The sequence below is a fragment of the Leptosomus discolor genome, chromosome 16 (genome assembly GCF_034619465.1).
Source record: "Leptosomus discolor isolate bLepDis1 chromosome 16, bLepDis1.hap2, whole genome shotgun sequence".
Lineage (NCBI taxonomy): Eukaryota > Metazoa > Chordata > Aves > Leptosomiformes > Leptosomidae > Leptosomus > Leptosomus discolor.
Window position 1 is genome coordinate 14,656,907 of NC_141406.1, and position 14,307 is coordinate 14,671,213.

General features: G+C 53.1%; 1 protein-coding gene across 1 annotated transcript; it reads left to right on the forward strand.

The window, feature by feature from the left end:
* The first annotated feature begins 3 nt into the window (after positions 1 to 3).
* On the forward strand, positions 4 to 12,076 carry ACAD10 (acyl-CoA dehydrogenase family member 10). The gene is made up of 14 exons (XM_086474013.1): positions 4 to 135; positions 1,014 to 1,224; positions 1,718 to 1,866; positions 2,671 to 2,865; positions 4,018 to 4,068; positions 4,459 to 4,617; positions 5,393 to 5,552; positions 5,972 to 6,113; positions 6,891 to 6,959; positions 7,745 to 7,926; positions 8,323 to 8,473; positions 9,696 to 9,841; positions 10,916 to 11,089; positions 11,682 to 12,076. The coding sequence occupies exons 1-14, from the start codon at positions 4 to 6 to the stop codon at positions 12,074 to 12,076; spliced, it is 2,316 nt and encodes a 771-aa protein (XP_086330139.1).
* The last annotated feature ends 2,231 nt before the right edge of the window (positions 12,077 to 14,307 follow it).

Genomic DNA, 14,307 nt, shown 5'->3' on the forward strand with positions numbered 1-14,307 from the left:
GAGATGAAGCGCCGCTTCCGCCTCCCTCACCTTTCCCCTCTGACCCCGCCCCCCCCCGCGCTGGGGTCACGCCGGCGACGCGCTGACGTCAAGGCGGCGGCGGCGGCGGCGACGCGGCTGAAGCGGTGGAGGACGGCGCGGGGGGCTGCGAGGGGTTGAGTTCTCGCGAGATTGCCAGGTGTGTTCTCGCGAGATTTGGCGGTGCTGGGGTCAAAGGGCACGGTGAGGCCTGCCTTTTTGCTGGCAAGGCCTGGCCTAGACTAGGCCTAGCGGGGCCGGGGCACGGAGGCGGGGGCTTGTGTCCCTCCACCTTCATGCCCCGACGTCCCCCGAGTGATTTAAGGGCTGAGAGAAGGAACGGGAAGCAGCAGGGGGTCAGTGACAGGCCCGCACCAGAACCGTTACCGTGGCAACGCAGCCAAGTTGAAGGGACCAGGCCCCATCCTCCTAGGCTGAAGCATACCGCCCCCCCCGCCCCCCCCCCGCAAAAATAATAAAAAAAGCCAAATAAAAACCACTTTCTTCCTTTCCCCTCGCACCCACCATGCTGGTACCTTGCAGCTCAAGGCCATGTGAGGCTTTGGTTAAGCAAAAGAAACTAAAAGACAGAGCCCGGTCCTGGAAAGAAGGGCTTTGCTTCATGGCGCAGAGCTATCCATGAAGGACAAAGGATGCTCCTGGGTAATCAACACCAGCATCCTATTGCCGCTCTAACACATCTTTGAAACCCTCCCAGCAGTGTCTTGCATCATAAAGTGCCTCCAGCGAGACCTCATGAACATCTGGATTGACAGACAAGCAACAACAACGTTGCAAACATACAGGCTCTTGGCCAAGTTTTGCTGTGATTAGTAATCAGGAGTGTGCCTGTTAGCGATGAGTCAAGTCATATTGTACCTTACATGGTGTAAGGACCCTGTGTGAAACCACATTCGGGGTGCCCTGATTTGGCTGGGACACTTCGTGCGCACGAATGAATATTGTAATATCGTAATTCTGTACTTGCATCCCAGCCTCTCTCCTCCGTCAGCATGGGCCAGTTGCGAATTCTCCGCAGCATGTCCCTGAGGAGCATGGCCGCCACCCCTGACCTGCTCTGTGCCCGGATCGGGCAGCACCCGCAGGGGTTCATCCGGCGGAGGCGATCTGGATGGCGCCGTTATAGAGCTGTGATCTTTGCCGAAAGCGGGGTGCTCCTCCCGTCCCCTTACAGGACAGCCATGGGTGTGTATTCTCATTTCTCTTTCGCTCCTATTATTTCTACGCATGGAGGGAAAATAAATTTTGGATGTCCCTGTCAGCTGCCTCTGGTTCTGGTAAGATACTCCAGACCTGGCGATGACGGTTCCCCGTTGTGCCGCCAGAAGTGCCAGAGCTGACAGCAACTGGCAGCTGCGTTGGCAGCTCCAGGTCAGGGCCTGAACCCACCTGGTAATGAAACCGCCCTTAGTGACGCCGGCTGATACCACCCAACGTTGGTACAGTCCTTAGAACTCCATGTTTTCACCCCGAGGGTACCACACCAAGCGCAGAGCTGAGGTGCTTCGGTTGGGGAACACCCAAACTTCTTCTCTCTGTGCCTGGGTGAATTACCCGAGTCCAGCACGCTGGTTCTCATGAGGGCTGGTTGATTTATCAGGGGGATTTCAAGCTAATTTCCCAGATCTGGTGATGCCGTACGTGCTCTTTCCTGGCTTTCTGACTTTTCTCTATGTAGACTGGGAGGCCCGGAATTGTATTCCAGCTGGCACCATCCAGCAAGCTGTGCTCTCTGGAGGTGAAAACAGTCCCTCTCTGAAGTACACAAGAGGAGAGCTGACAACTGTGGAGTTTTTGCAGGAATTGGGACAGCGGTGCTTTGAGATTGTAAGCCATCTCCCCCCTCCTCTCTTTGTGCTTCCTGGCGGCAGGGAAACAGGATCCCACTGTGATGTGGTGGTTTGGTAAGGAACGAGGAGCTTTTAAAAGAAATCCTTCGATGGAAGGGTCTGGATTTACCATCGAGGAAGCTTTGCTTCTGATCAGGGCAGACTTTTCTCTGCCATCGTCATTCTGGTACCGAGGCAGGATCTCGGCTGAATTTACCTTCGCTTCCATGAGCCTCTTCCTGAGTATTTTGTAAATTTTTTATTTCAAGACACCTCTAGGATCAGCCAAGATGAGAAGTCAGAGCCAGAGACCAGCTGAAAGGCTTTTGCTGTTAGTTCATACATGGACATGCTCGATGGATGGAGACCATGGTCTCCAGGGAGGGCTCTTAAGATCAGTAGAAGCCCCTCCACCGCAGCTCCAGGAACACAGTGCAAGAATCCTCCTTTGAATGAAATCCTTTTGAAACAGCTCAGTCTAAAATGCAGATTCCCTTCTTGCTGCTGAATGGTAAAGCAGTATTTATCTCTAGCCTGCCTTGATTCCACGGCAGGCACAGTCCTGGTGCATTCCTCTCCCAAAATCAGCCCTTCATCTCTGCTGCTAATTCTATAGAATTAGTAAAATGAGGATTCTTGTTTATTTGGTCTAAGCAATTTAGCTGGGCGATTCACTGACTGCCTTCTGCTGCCAAAGGAAGTAGAACAGGCAGATAAGACAATCAGGCAACCTGCCTACCCAACCACTCTTAAAAACCATTTGTGGCTAATTATCATTCTTGGGGTTTCTCTGGTTTCTTAGGCAAATGTCTGTGTTCCAGTGGACTCTTTTCTCTCGGACTTAATCAGGAATGAGATGACAAAACAGCTCCCCATAATGGCGGAAGCAGTACAGTGTATCCGTGCAGAAGGCCTGCAGACAGCTCTTCTGAGCAATGACTTCTGCCTGCTGAACGGAGAGAGCTTTCTGCCCTTAGACCGAAAGCACTTCGATGTGGTAAGCCTGGATGGATTCCAAAATGCTTCTCTGTACTTAGGTCTGCAGAAAGCAGCAGCTGAAATTCTTTACATGCAGGTACCAAACGAATGGCAACCAGCAGCACCTGTTAATAGACGTAAATGTACAGTCTGTGAAAATGTTTCCTGGCGTAGTTCATTGCAGTGACTGGGCCTTGGTGAGGGGCTGAGCGAGGGGCAGGTGCTTGTGCATTTGCAAACTCGTAGCAAATTGCCCACTCAACCGCAAGGGTGCGTGGAACAGGCACAGGCAGCGACGTCGATAAAGGACTTAGAAGCTGAAACACTACACAGGAAATAAATGCTACTACTCAGTGCCCCTGCCTGCTTCACATTTAGTCCTTACTCTTTCAAAGCTTGTTTCATCCCAAAGAACTGCACAGCGTCCCCTATACTCCAAAAAATCCCACTACCCCCACGTGCCGATCAGTCTGAGCTGAGGAGCAGGCAGAGGCGCCTCTCCCAGCACGCGGGGCTTTTGCGAGGAGGAAGCAGAAGATCAGCCATGAGCCTCGAGGCTGGTTCCAGTGGCTTCGCTTTCACAGGCAGCTGTGAGGGCTGGGCTCAGCACGAGCTTTTTGTCTGCCCCAACGCACATCTTTGAATTTCAGGAGTTTATTCACAATGTGAGTTTGTTTTATAGCCTTGATTAAGGCAACAAAATATGCAAAGAAGAGCCTTATTGGCACATTTAAAACCTGAGATTGTTTAAAGTCATCTTGTCAACATCCTGTCATTAGCGACCCGGCTCTCTGTGCATTACACTAGTGACACCGGTGCCTGTGACGTTCTCGTAGTGGAGTGATCTCTGTTTGATGCTCTGTGGTACTTTTCATCCCAGACTGTTTCAAAGCACTTTAAAAACCATGGCCTATCCGGTGTCATCACTCATGCTGTGTGGCTCTTCTGTAACAGCAGGCAACAGCACTGCACAGTAATTAGTGGGAAAAAAAGATAAATTGAATGTGGATTTCCATTAGCATTGGCTTTTATATCTATCTGATAGATTCATTTCTATTCCTAGAGTGTCTGTCAGTGCAGGGGTGAAATACTGCTTGAATTTTCATGGTTGTGAGGGCAACGTGAGTGTTCAGAGACTGACTCAATACTTTTTTGGTCGAAATTTGGACAGATGATAATGGTCAACATCTCTGCTGCTGTGAAGATTGCTTTGGTGCGGTTGGTAGGTGCGATGGTCAGGACACCGCTTTTCCAGATCATTTGGGAGGTGGTGCACTCCAAGGCTTTCTTGGACAGCCTTGAGCCATTGGTTCAGCACTGGGACATGCAATGAGTCTCCCCCATCGTGACATCTCGTTGGATATCTTCCATCTGGGGACTGGCTGATCCTGTTGAGCTTATTTGAGTTGACAGAGCCACAGCCAAGGCAATTGGTGCCCACGCAGTCACTTGAATCACGTCCTGCCCAGCTCTGTCAGCCCTCATGTCCTTCATTTCACATGTTTGTTGGACTGTCAGTCTCTTTCCCACCCTCCCATCCTCCCTTTCCAACACTGCACAGATGTTTGTGGTCACAGTCGGCTCATGCATAATCCATTTGTTGTTGCCGTAGGTGGTTGAATCTTATTGGGAAGGAATGCGCAAGCCAGACCCTCGTATCTACAAGCTGTGCTTGGACCGCTTGGGTGTTCAGGCCCGGGAATCCATCTTCCTCGACAACAGCAGCCAGAACCTAAAAGCAGCAGCCCAGCTTGGCATGAAAACAGTGAAGGTACAGAGCAATGCCACCAGGGCGGGCTTTGGGTATGGTTTTTAAGTCCAGAAGCAACGTTTGACTTGGATGGCTCAGGATTTTCGAATGGCAGTGGCAGATTAGTGTTGCCAAGCCTTTTGTTTCAGCCTGTCCTTATTCCTACAGGATGTGGTGGGGTTAAAGGGGAGAATTACTGGCAAAGTCTGCGCTGGCCTGTTTCGTTCATGGCTCTAAACCCTACAGCCAGTGTCACCTCGGAGAAGTCGCTTCTCCTTTATGAACCTCGGTTCCCTATTAGAGAACCAGCCCTGACCGTACGGTTGAGGCAACCACATCTACCTGATGTGAGAAAAAAAGCCGTATTTAATAAATTTCTAGAAGCTCTGATGCTTCATGGATCTGTCAGACAGGGACTGACTGGTTAACCCAAGGCTTTGGAGACAGTGAACACAGGGGTTTTACCCACTGGGGGAAGGAGAAGCATGGGACTGGTGAGGAGAGTGAACTCTGCTCCCCTTGGACTGCAGAGAGGCAGTTCCAGCCCTTAGCCCAGCCTGTGCCACAGTAACAGGTACATCTCCAGGTCAGAGACCCGGGCGGGGAGGCTCAGCGAGTGTTGGTGACGGCGCTCTGGGTTGACAGGGAATGACCCATGAATTCCCGTGTGTCTGAGTGGGTCGGTGCCGTTGGGCTTACAGATAAATGCATCACAAGTGTGCGGAGCTCTTTCTTTCCCAGGCAATCTTATCTTCTAACCAGCACCCAAGTGTTACTCTCTCCCTCCTGCTTTCAGGTCGATGATCCAAAAACAGCGCTCCAAGAGCTGGAAACCTGTCTGCGTTTTCCTTTGCAAGGGTTTGTTCCATATACCTGTTCAGTGAGACCAAGCATGGAAATCCCAAAACATCATCTGCAAAAGTACCTTGAAAATGTTCTTGGTGACCATGCAACAGGTATCGCAGTCTTTTGCTCTTCAGTCTGAAAGCTCACACATTCTGGAGCCATTGGCTCTTTCCATCATCCAACAGATAGATTGAAAAATAAGATTAACGAAAGGCTCCAAGCAAACAGTACAGCCATTCAGGCTGCAGTGATCTGTCACTGTTTGCCAGAAATGGGAAGCAACATTTTAGGACTTCGTCATTTGGGAGGGGTTGAGCACAAGTTGCCAAACAGATGCCAGGAATATTCCCGGCCTGTGAGCCATCCACGAGCTGTTGCCATGCTCCCCAGGGATTTGTGTAGGTTCCCGATTGCTGCAAGTGAGAGCTCAGACCCAGGTGCAGAAAGGGGAAGTAAAACCTGAAGAAGTGGTGAGAAATAATCCCAGCTCACGCCTCTGTCTGCTGACCCTCTGCTCTCAACTCTTTAGGCCCACTAGTGTTACGGCAGTTTGGCCACGGGCGGTCTACGCTCACCTATTTCGTCAAGTTTGGGGAACGCTTGCTAGTGCTGAAGAAGGAGCCCTCTGACAGCCTGTGTCCCTCAAGCCCTGCCGTCAGAAGGGAATACAGGTGAGAAGGCAGCTGTGCTCCTCATGCCGGCTGACCGGGGAAGACTCTTGTAGGAGATCCCAAAAACCCTGTCCTAGGGACAGTGCTCTATTCCAGCCTTGGCTTTTCTGTCCCACATCACACCCACAGTTTGCACACCTGCCTCCCACATCGTCCTCCCCTGCATTTTGCACAGCTCCCTATCCCGGACTGTGATCTGTCTGTTTACTCCAGCAGTCCTGGATTGAGAGACGAGGCTGTGCTACCGCCCTGCAGCTGGCCGTGAGCACGCAGCTAGGGACCCTGTGCCTGGGAAAAGCCCCCTCCCCACTCCTGCGCTGCCATCCTGCAGCTCTCCCAGCACACCTTGGGAGATGCAGGATCTCACCCATCGCATCTGGCACCTCGGGTGGGAGAGAGGTCGCAGCACAGCGCTGCAACTGAGCAGCGAGGAGCCCAGAGGAGGGCTAGCCCCATGCTGGAGCGGTGGTGCTGCAAACCGGTTTGCTGTGCCAGGGGTCTCTGCCGCAGCAGCAGAGCAGCAGGACGCTTGTGGGGGAGCAGTTGTGATCTCCCCTTGGTTTTCCAGAGTGTGTTGGACAGGTCTCAGGGCCGTGGGCCATGGGAAGGTTTTGGTTTGCTTCTTTCGCTTACCCCCAGCCACGTTATTTTGGTGTGTCTAAAACTGACCACAGGCCTCTCTCTAATATTGTGTGACTGCCTAGCCACAATGCCATTCTAGGATCGATTCCCTCATGCCTTTCTGTGCTGACACGGCTCTCTGACTCGCCCTGGCAGGGTACTGAAGGCACTCTCTGAGGCTGGTGTTCCTGTTCCTACTGTACTTGCTCTCTGCGAGGACAGAAGGTAATCTTGTCCCTCAGCTTTCACTCTGCGCTTGTCAGCTTCAGCCAGATTCCTCCAAAGACAAAGAGAGGAGAGAAGGAGCCAGGCCTCACAAAGTGCACTGGTCTAATTAGTGTTCGCCCACTCTTGGGCTAGAGGGGCCTCTAGAAGTTCAAAGGACGGTAACGCTTTGATTTGGCTTGCTTTAGGTGTATCCTTATTTGAGCAATTAATCAAAATGCTGTCTTCCTTTAAAAAGCTGCTATAAAACAGTGTGGCAGGACCCGGTGTGCTCACTTTTCCAATAAAGAGGTGATTTTTCTAACTGCCAGGCCTCCGGCTTGCCCCGAGATCTACAGCTGTGATAGCAGGAAGCCTGAGGCTGAGACGCCGGCTCGGCTGCGCTCAGCTCTCTGCTGGCTGCAGGAATAAAGGCTCTGCACTGTGGCTAAACGTGTGTTCCACCGTTGGTGGTGTTCGCGTGCAGCCTGACAGCCCGGCTCCAGAGCCCACCGCAGGGGAGGCAGGGAGGTGGTTGGTGCTCTAGCCTGGCCCCAAGCTCAGCTTCCTGGGGCTGGAGGGACCGGGATTGATCCTGCCACAGCCGTGTGCCACCACCTTGGCAGCCCGAGTCGGGCTTGAGCCCAGGCCACCACTGGACGTGAGCGCTCAAGTGCTGTTGAGGCTGCTCCTCACTTTGCCGTGCAGGCGAGGCCTGGGGGCATGTTCAAGGGGCAGGTGAGATCTGAGGGGTGGTAGGTAGCAGGATTAACCTCAGACATGCCAATTCCACCTTGCTTCCCCAGCACCCTTGGCGCACCTTTCTACCTGATGGAGCACTGTGCTGGGTGCATCTACAGCGATGTCTCCCTCCCCACACGGCAGCCTAGCCAGCGGAGGGCTATTTATGCTGCCATGAGTCAAGTCCTCTCCAAGATCCACAGCGTAGACCTCAAAGCAGCCAAGCTGGAGGACCTCGGGGAGCATGGTGAGAGAAGGCTCTGTGTCCTCTACCACTGTTTTCTTCTCCTGTGTATCAGCATTCCAAAGGGTAGGCTGGGTTGGGGGATTTGGGACAAACTTGGGGGCAGTTGGGGAAGCAAAGGTGGGCAGCAGGGTGTCTGAAGCCCCAGGCGTGGTGGGAGGGTGTGGAGAGCTGCTTTAGATCCTCCAGGTCTGTGTTTCCTGTCCCCAGAGCTTCCTGCCAGGAGCAAGAGCTGCACTGTTGGTGCAGGAGACCTCTGGAAATCACAAACTCTTGGAGCTTATCTCAGGGTGCTGGGCTGAGATCTGCTTGGCCATTTGACGTTGTCTGCGCGCACCTTTCATGCATCTCTTTTTGTGCCCATCCCTTTCCCTGAGAGCCTTCGTTCCTCTGTTACAGGTAATTACATTCAGCGGCAAGTTGAGACCTGGACAAAGCAGTACCGAGCTGTGGAAACTCGTGTTATCCCAGCGATGGAGAGACTCATCCAGTGGCTGCCTCTGCATTTTCCAGAATCTCAGAAGACGACGGTTGTGCATGGTGATTTCAGGTACTGCTGGGCTGCCTGCACTGCCCCAGAGCACACCCCAGGTGGTAGAAAAGGAGACAGAGTGTGAGGCAATATGCAAACTCCAGAGAGGTGCTGAGTTGGGCTGGTGCAGCAGCTTCAGAGCAGTCTGAAAGCTGGGCTCTGGGTCGAGTTCAGCATCCCCCAGGTAACGAGAGGGCCACAAACCCTTCGCATCTGTCATGAGAAACTTATCCCAAGAGCTCTGGCTGGTGCTGTCTTGCATCCAGAGCTCTCGTATTTTCCCCAGTGTTTATCTGCCCACTGATCTGTGGCGGTTTAAAGCAGTGGCCACTCGAGAGCTGGGAAACTGGGGGCAGGAACTGAAAGCCTGGACTCTGATGTCCGATTCCAGTCTTGCTGCCTCATTGGTTTTTCAGCATTTCTTCACCCAACCACTGCAAACACTGGAGGATCTTCAGCTGTTTCTGCAATACTCAGAAATCAATCCTGGTGCATCTTCCTAATGGTATTTGGTGCTTAACGAGCTTGGGTGGCTGGTGAGATGCTGCAGGATGTATGGCTAAACCTGCTGGTGTTACTGGTGAAGTCACGCAGGAACATGGTGGCTGGGGGCAGAGGTGAGGGATGCTGAGAGCTACTTCGGTGTTGTCAGCCCCTGGCTGCCGGGGCTGTGAGGCTGCAGCATAGGTGTGTGCCAATTCTGGGCCAAGGCTCCTTCCCACAAGGTTTAGCGCACACCGTTCCAGTGTGACTGGAAGCTGGGGAGCTCTCTGCACCCTGGCAGGATGGCTGCCCTCTCTGTTTCCTCCTCAGCAGGCTGCTGCCCTCTCCTGGGGCTCAAACTGGGGAAGGCTGCACTACGCATAATCCGCAGCACATGGCGGTGCAGGGCCTGGAGTTCTTGAAATGACCAGAAGATCCCCCTGGCCGGTGACTTGCCTGCTTTGCTTTTTGGCTAGCCTGTCCTGTAACATCTGTTAATGGTCTGAGGCCCTGAATAACTTTGTTCCGTTCTTCAAAGCACAGTTCAGTTCATTAGCCAGGGAGTTCACTATTGAGTAATCTCAGTCCTCTCTGACCTATGCTTGCAGAAATTAATGTTTCACTTGTGCAGTCTCCCAAAGGACTCAGCAATTCTTGAAGAGAGTGAAGAGCACTGGAAAGCAGCTACTGCTGCTGAGCACTGGGATTTTTTCTCCACTCTTGAGACTTTTCTGATCTCTCTTTCCCTCTGATACAGGATGAACAAGCTGGTCTTTCATCCAGACAGGCCAGAAATCCTCGCTGTGCTTGGCTGGAAGCTTTCAACTCTAGGAGATCCCATCTCTGATTTGGCGAATAACTGTATGCTCTACTTTCTGCCACCTCACTTCAGTGCACTGAGAGGTACAGAGAGAGGCAAAAAGTCACGTTTGACACATGGAGAGAGGAACCAGAGTTCAGAAACAGATTAGCTCCTGCCCAGAGAGCTCAGCTGGCAGTTGGGCTCGTTGCAGCTGGAAAGGCCTGTGGGCCTTGTACTGTATTCCCTGCCCTGCCTTTTCTCCCCTCCCTGAAGAACCCTGCATTCCTCCAGGGCAGAAACATCTTTCTGCATGTGCGGTAATCACTGTGCCATGGTCACCCCAGCCCCAGTTTGTCTCATATCTGCCACCTGTTTGGCAGACACTCTGCCATTGCGCTCCCTGTCCTGCTTGGTACTGTCACCCTGTTCACGCCCCTTTGTTAGCAGTCATGTCAGGGATGGCCCCAGAGAGGAGGGCTCTGCTTCACGGCTTGCAAAACTGCTTTTAAAATATAGTTTGGATTATTTTTCCTCTCACTTCAGCTGTAAAGCTGGGCAACTTTTTTTTGGGTGTGTAAGGGTTGGTCTGACAAACAGCATTGTCTCAGCCTTGTCATCAGGAATATGGACTCTGAAAGTTAGGCTAACATCTTGACATGAGTCTGCAGCGGCCTGCCTGAGAAGCAGTTGCTGATCCTGAGAATGGAATGCCAGGCCTGTGAGGTCATTATGCCCTGGAAAGAGCAAGGACGAGAGCTGAGCAACTTGTTCATCTGGCAGGAAACAGCAAAAAAGTTGCCTGAGTGGCCCATAACAGGGTGGAAAGCTCTGAACCAGGCCAGCCCAGAAGGGGGTTGTCCACAAAGTTATACACTTGTTAAAAAGAAAAATATAGGGTTAAACTGAGAGGAAAATTTAGGAGGAAGATCCATCAGTCACTGCTTTCACGGCCTTATGAAGGAAACTGCCCCGTATGCATTTCACCTATGTGGGTTGGTGCCAAGCCCCCACTGTTATGTATGGAAACAGCACGGCAGCAGTGCAGGTGTTGGGTGGGTGCAGGTGTCTCCGTGCTCCCCAGCTGCATGGCTCTGCCACAGGCTTCCTGGCATCCCTAGAAAACTCTGAGCTCCTCACAGCCTGTGGACTCACCGTTGCCTCTTCACATCTTCCAGGCTTGAGGCAGTGTGATTTGGGGCGCCTGGGAGTCCCCACGGCAGAGGAGTACATCCAGATGTACTGTGGCCACACGGGAGTGGAGAGCCCCGAGAACTGGAATTTCTACTTGGCCTTCGCCTTTTTCCGACTGGCTGCGATGCTGCAGGGGCTCTACAAACGCTCTCTGGCAGGTGAGGGACCCAACCACACCAGCTCTGTTCTGCACAGGTCTCCAGCCAGAGCACAGGCACACGAGCACTGGTGTGGGGACAGCTCTCACACTGAACTGGGGACATGGGAGCAGCAGCATGTGCTACAGGGTTCAGGCACTTCTGGCTGTGAATCCTGAGAGTTCCAGGTGCTACAGCAAAGTGTGGCATGTCTTGGCAGTCTTGTGCTTTTGGCCTGGAGCTTCTGTGGGAAATAAGGGATCAAAATGAGAGATCTTGTTTCACTCTGGAGATGAGTGACCTGGGAGTAATCGTGCAGTGAGTTATTGCTGCATGTAGACAAGAGGGATGGGAATAGAGTGTCCTGTAAAGCCCAGAGCTCCCTCCCTGCTCCAGCACAGGCTCTGGAGGGTGTGAGGCTGCTGCAGCCTCTCAGGCAGGCTGTGTTGTGCAGGCGGGCTGTGTCCTGCAAACAGAAACAAGGGCCACAGGGGAGCGCACCCAGGGCATTTCCCCAGCGGCTGCTTTTTGCTGGATGTAAGGTCTGGCCCGTTCCTGTTTGCTGTTTGGGCTGAGCCGAGGTTGCTGTGCGATCACTTTTCTTTCACGGGAGAAGTGAGCAGAGGCCAGAGTTCAGAGCTCAGAGCCGTGTCCTACAGGTGGAGCTCTCAGACCTTCAAACTAAGCACCCCCTTCAAAGAGAGGCTGGAAAGCAGGGAGGTGGCGCGAACTCTCAGTGCCGTTTACCTGCATAGGTCAGGTCTGGCCTGGGAGTCTTCATCAGAGAAAAACGAGACGTTATTTCCGTATTCCTTAGAGAGGATTCTCCTCGAGTCCTGCTGGGCTGGCCCAGACAAGGGCACGTGGTGCTGTTTGGGATGTGACTACGTAACATGGGCGCTTTCAAATGAAGGTGTCTTCTCTTGTCCCCAGGGAAGCCAGATCCAGGTGAAATCAGCCCGGAGGATGCAGAGTTTGTGGCCAACCTGGCTTGGGAGTTCGCCATAAAAGAAGGATTCCGTGTGTTTGACAGCCTCCCCACCACAAAGCCTCTTGCGGGACGTTACAGCACCTGGGCCGGGCGAGGGCCGTTCCTTAGCAGGAGCTATGCTACCTGGCCACATTCTGGAGCAGCTCCTGTGCCCAAAGTCTCCCTGGTCACTCCCCCCACCAGCCTGTTGGGCATGGCCCAGGGTCTTTACTGCAAGCTGGAAAAGATCATGGGCATCCAGTGGGGTTTTCTGATTTCCCAGCCCAAATGGACTCTGCATCATGTTCTAGGACTGAAGGTGAGACATCTTCCTCCCTAAAGCTGCTCTGCTGCACCTGCACTGGGGTGGGGGATCGTGGCGAGCCTCTGAGTGCCCTTGCTTTCCTGATCACATCAGACATTTGGCATTCAGCGCTTGGAGAAAGGGGGGTGGGTTCCCATCGCTGGCTACATTTGAGCAACCGAGTTCATGTTCTGGGAAACAGCAATTTCAGAAGTTGGCACTCCCTTGCAAGATGAGCAGATTAACGCCAGCCCAGCTGTAATCGCTGGTGCCGCGCCACCGAGGTCCTGCCATCAATGCTGGTGGGGTTGCCAGAGCTTGGCTGGGCTTGGGCTTTTCAACACCTGCCAGTCCAGTGCTTTGTTCATTCCCTTCCCCTGTCGCGTGGAAGCTTCGCTGCTGCCTCTGTGTGGGAGAGGCTGAGTTAATTCTCTGTGTGAGAGTTCCTCCTGGTGCTTCCTTGGGAGGTCCCACAGGTAGGGCAGGCAGCTTCTCGTACCTCCACAGCTTCATTTCCTCCTCTGTGTTCTCTTGTCCTGCTCTCCCCGGCAGGGGCTGTCCCTGCAGACAGCCCTGTCAGCAAACAGTCACGTGCTCGGTGATAAGCCAAGTGTGATCGGCCGTGCAGGCTCTGGGATGCCCCTGGGACTTTGGCCCTGCCACCGTCCTGGGCTCTCCTGGGCAGAGCAGGTGCTGCTGGAGCCCTGAACCCTCAAAATGGAGAGACGCTGGTCATCCATGGTATGGTGGTGAGGAAGCAGAAACCAGCTACCAAAATGACTTGCCCATGGTCATGTGGGGTGTCAGTGGCAGAGATGAGAGTAGCATCAGCTCTCAAACTCTAGAGTTTTAATTGCGTGTCTCTTCCTTCTGCCAGTGCAAGGCAGGTCAGGTGAACACACAGGTATCAGGATAGCTGAACCCCCTGCCCAGGCTCTGCAAACTGTCTGGTTTCTCTGTGCTTCCACCTCCCAGTGCTGCTGGTGGCCACGGTGCGGCTCAGTGAGCTCATGGCTCTGGGCTGGCTGGTGTTGCAAACAGATTTGCCGGGAGTGGTGTCACAAGTAATCATCCAACAGAGTGTGTCATGAAAGCAGACATTCCTATCCTTGGGTTTCTACAGAGATTATATTCTTAATGTATTCTAGTGACATTATCAAATTCTAGTGGGTTACTAAACTGCCTTTTAGCTGCCAAAAAAAAAAAAAGAAATCCCATCTGTTGTTCAGCCCTTCAGAAACATTTCCTTGTGCTCTAGCAGAAACCAGCAAATCCCAGCTTTTCAGTGTGCAGCTGATCCACTGAGAAGGTGGAAAGGGAGGGGAAGCAGCAGCCCTGGGGAATCTGGAAGTGCTGAGATGAGCAGATCTCCTTGCCCTTCTTCAAAACACTCAGCTTCAGAGCTGGGAGAGGGTTGTCAAGTCTCCAAGCATCAGGACTGCCATGCTTTCTCTACTCCATGCCTTGGGCTTGTGGTGGAGACACTGCTCTTTATCTGGGGGACCACAGAGTCCCCTCATCCCTGCCATCTCCCCATCCATCTCACTGCTCTTTCACTTGGCATTGTCCCTGCACTGTCCACTGCTGGGGAAGTGTGTTGTGAAAGCCAGGGGAGGAGTCTCGCTGCCCGTGGCAGGGAGATAATGCAGTGGAGTGTGAAACAGCCAAATAGTCCTGGCCTGAGACCATCACAGCACTCATAAGCTGGGCAAGGGCCAAGGGAAAGGGCAAGCCTGCCTCTTGCCAGCTGGCACAGGAGGGGTAGAGGTTCGTCCCAGTGCGCTTGGCAGCGAGATGCCCTTCGCTGAGGCGCTTTTGGCTGAACAGGGCAGCAGCTCAGCTGATCCTGCCACGTCCTGCATGGGAACCAGCAGACATGGCACACTAGTCCCGAAGGTTGCCCATCCCTACAGATCTCTGGGGAAATCCTCTCCAGAGGAGCAGAGGAAAGCTCAGTTTCTCTTT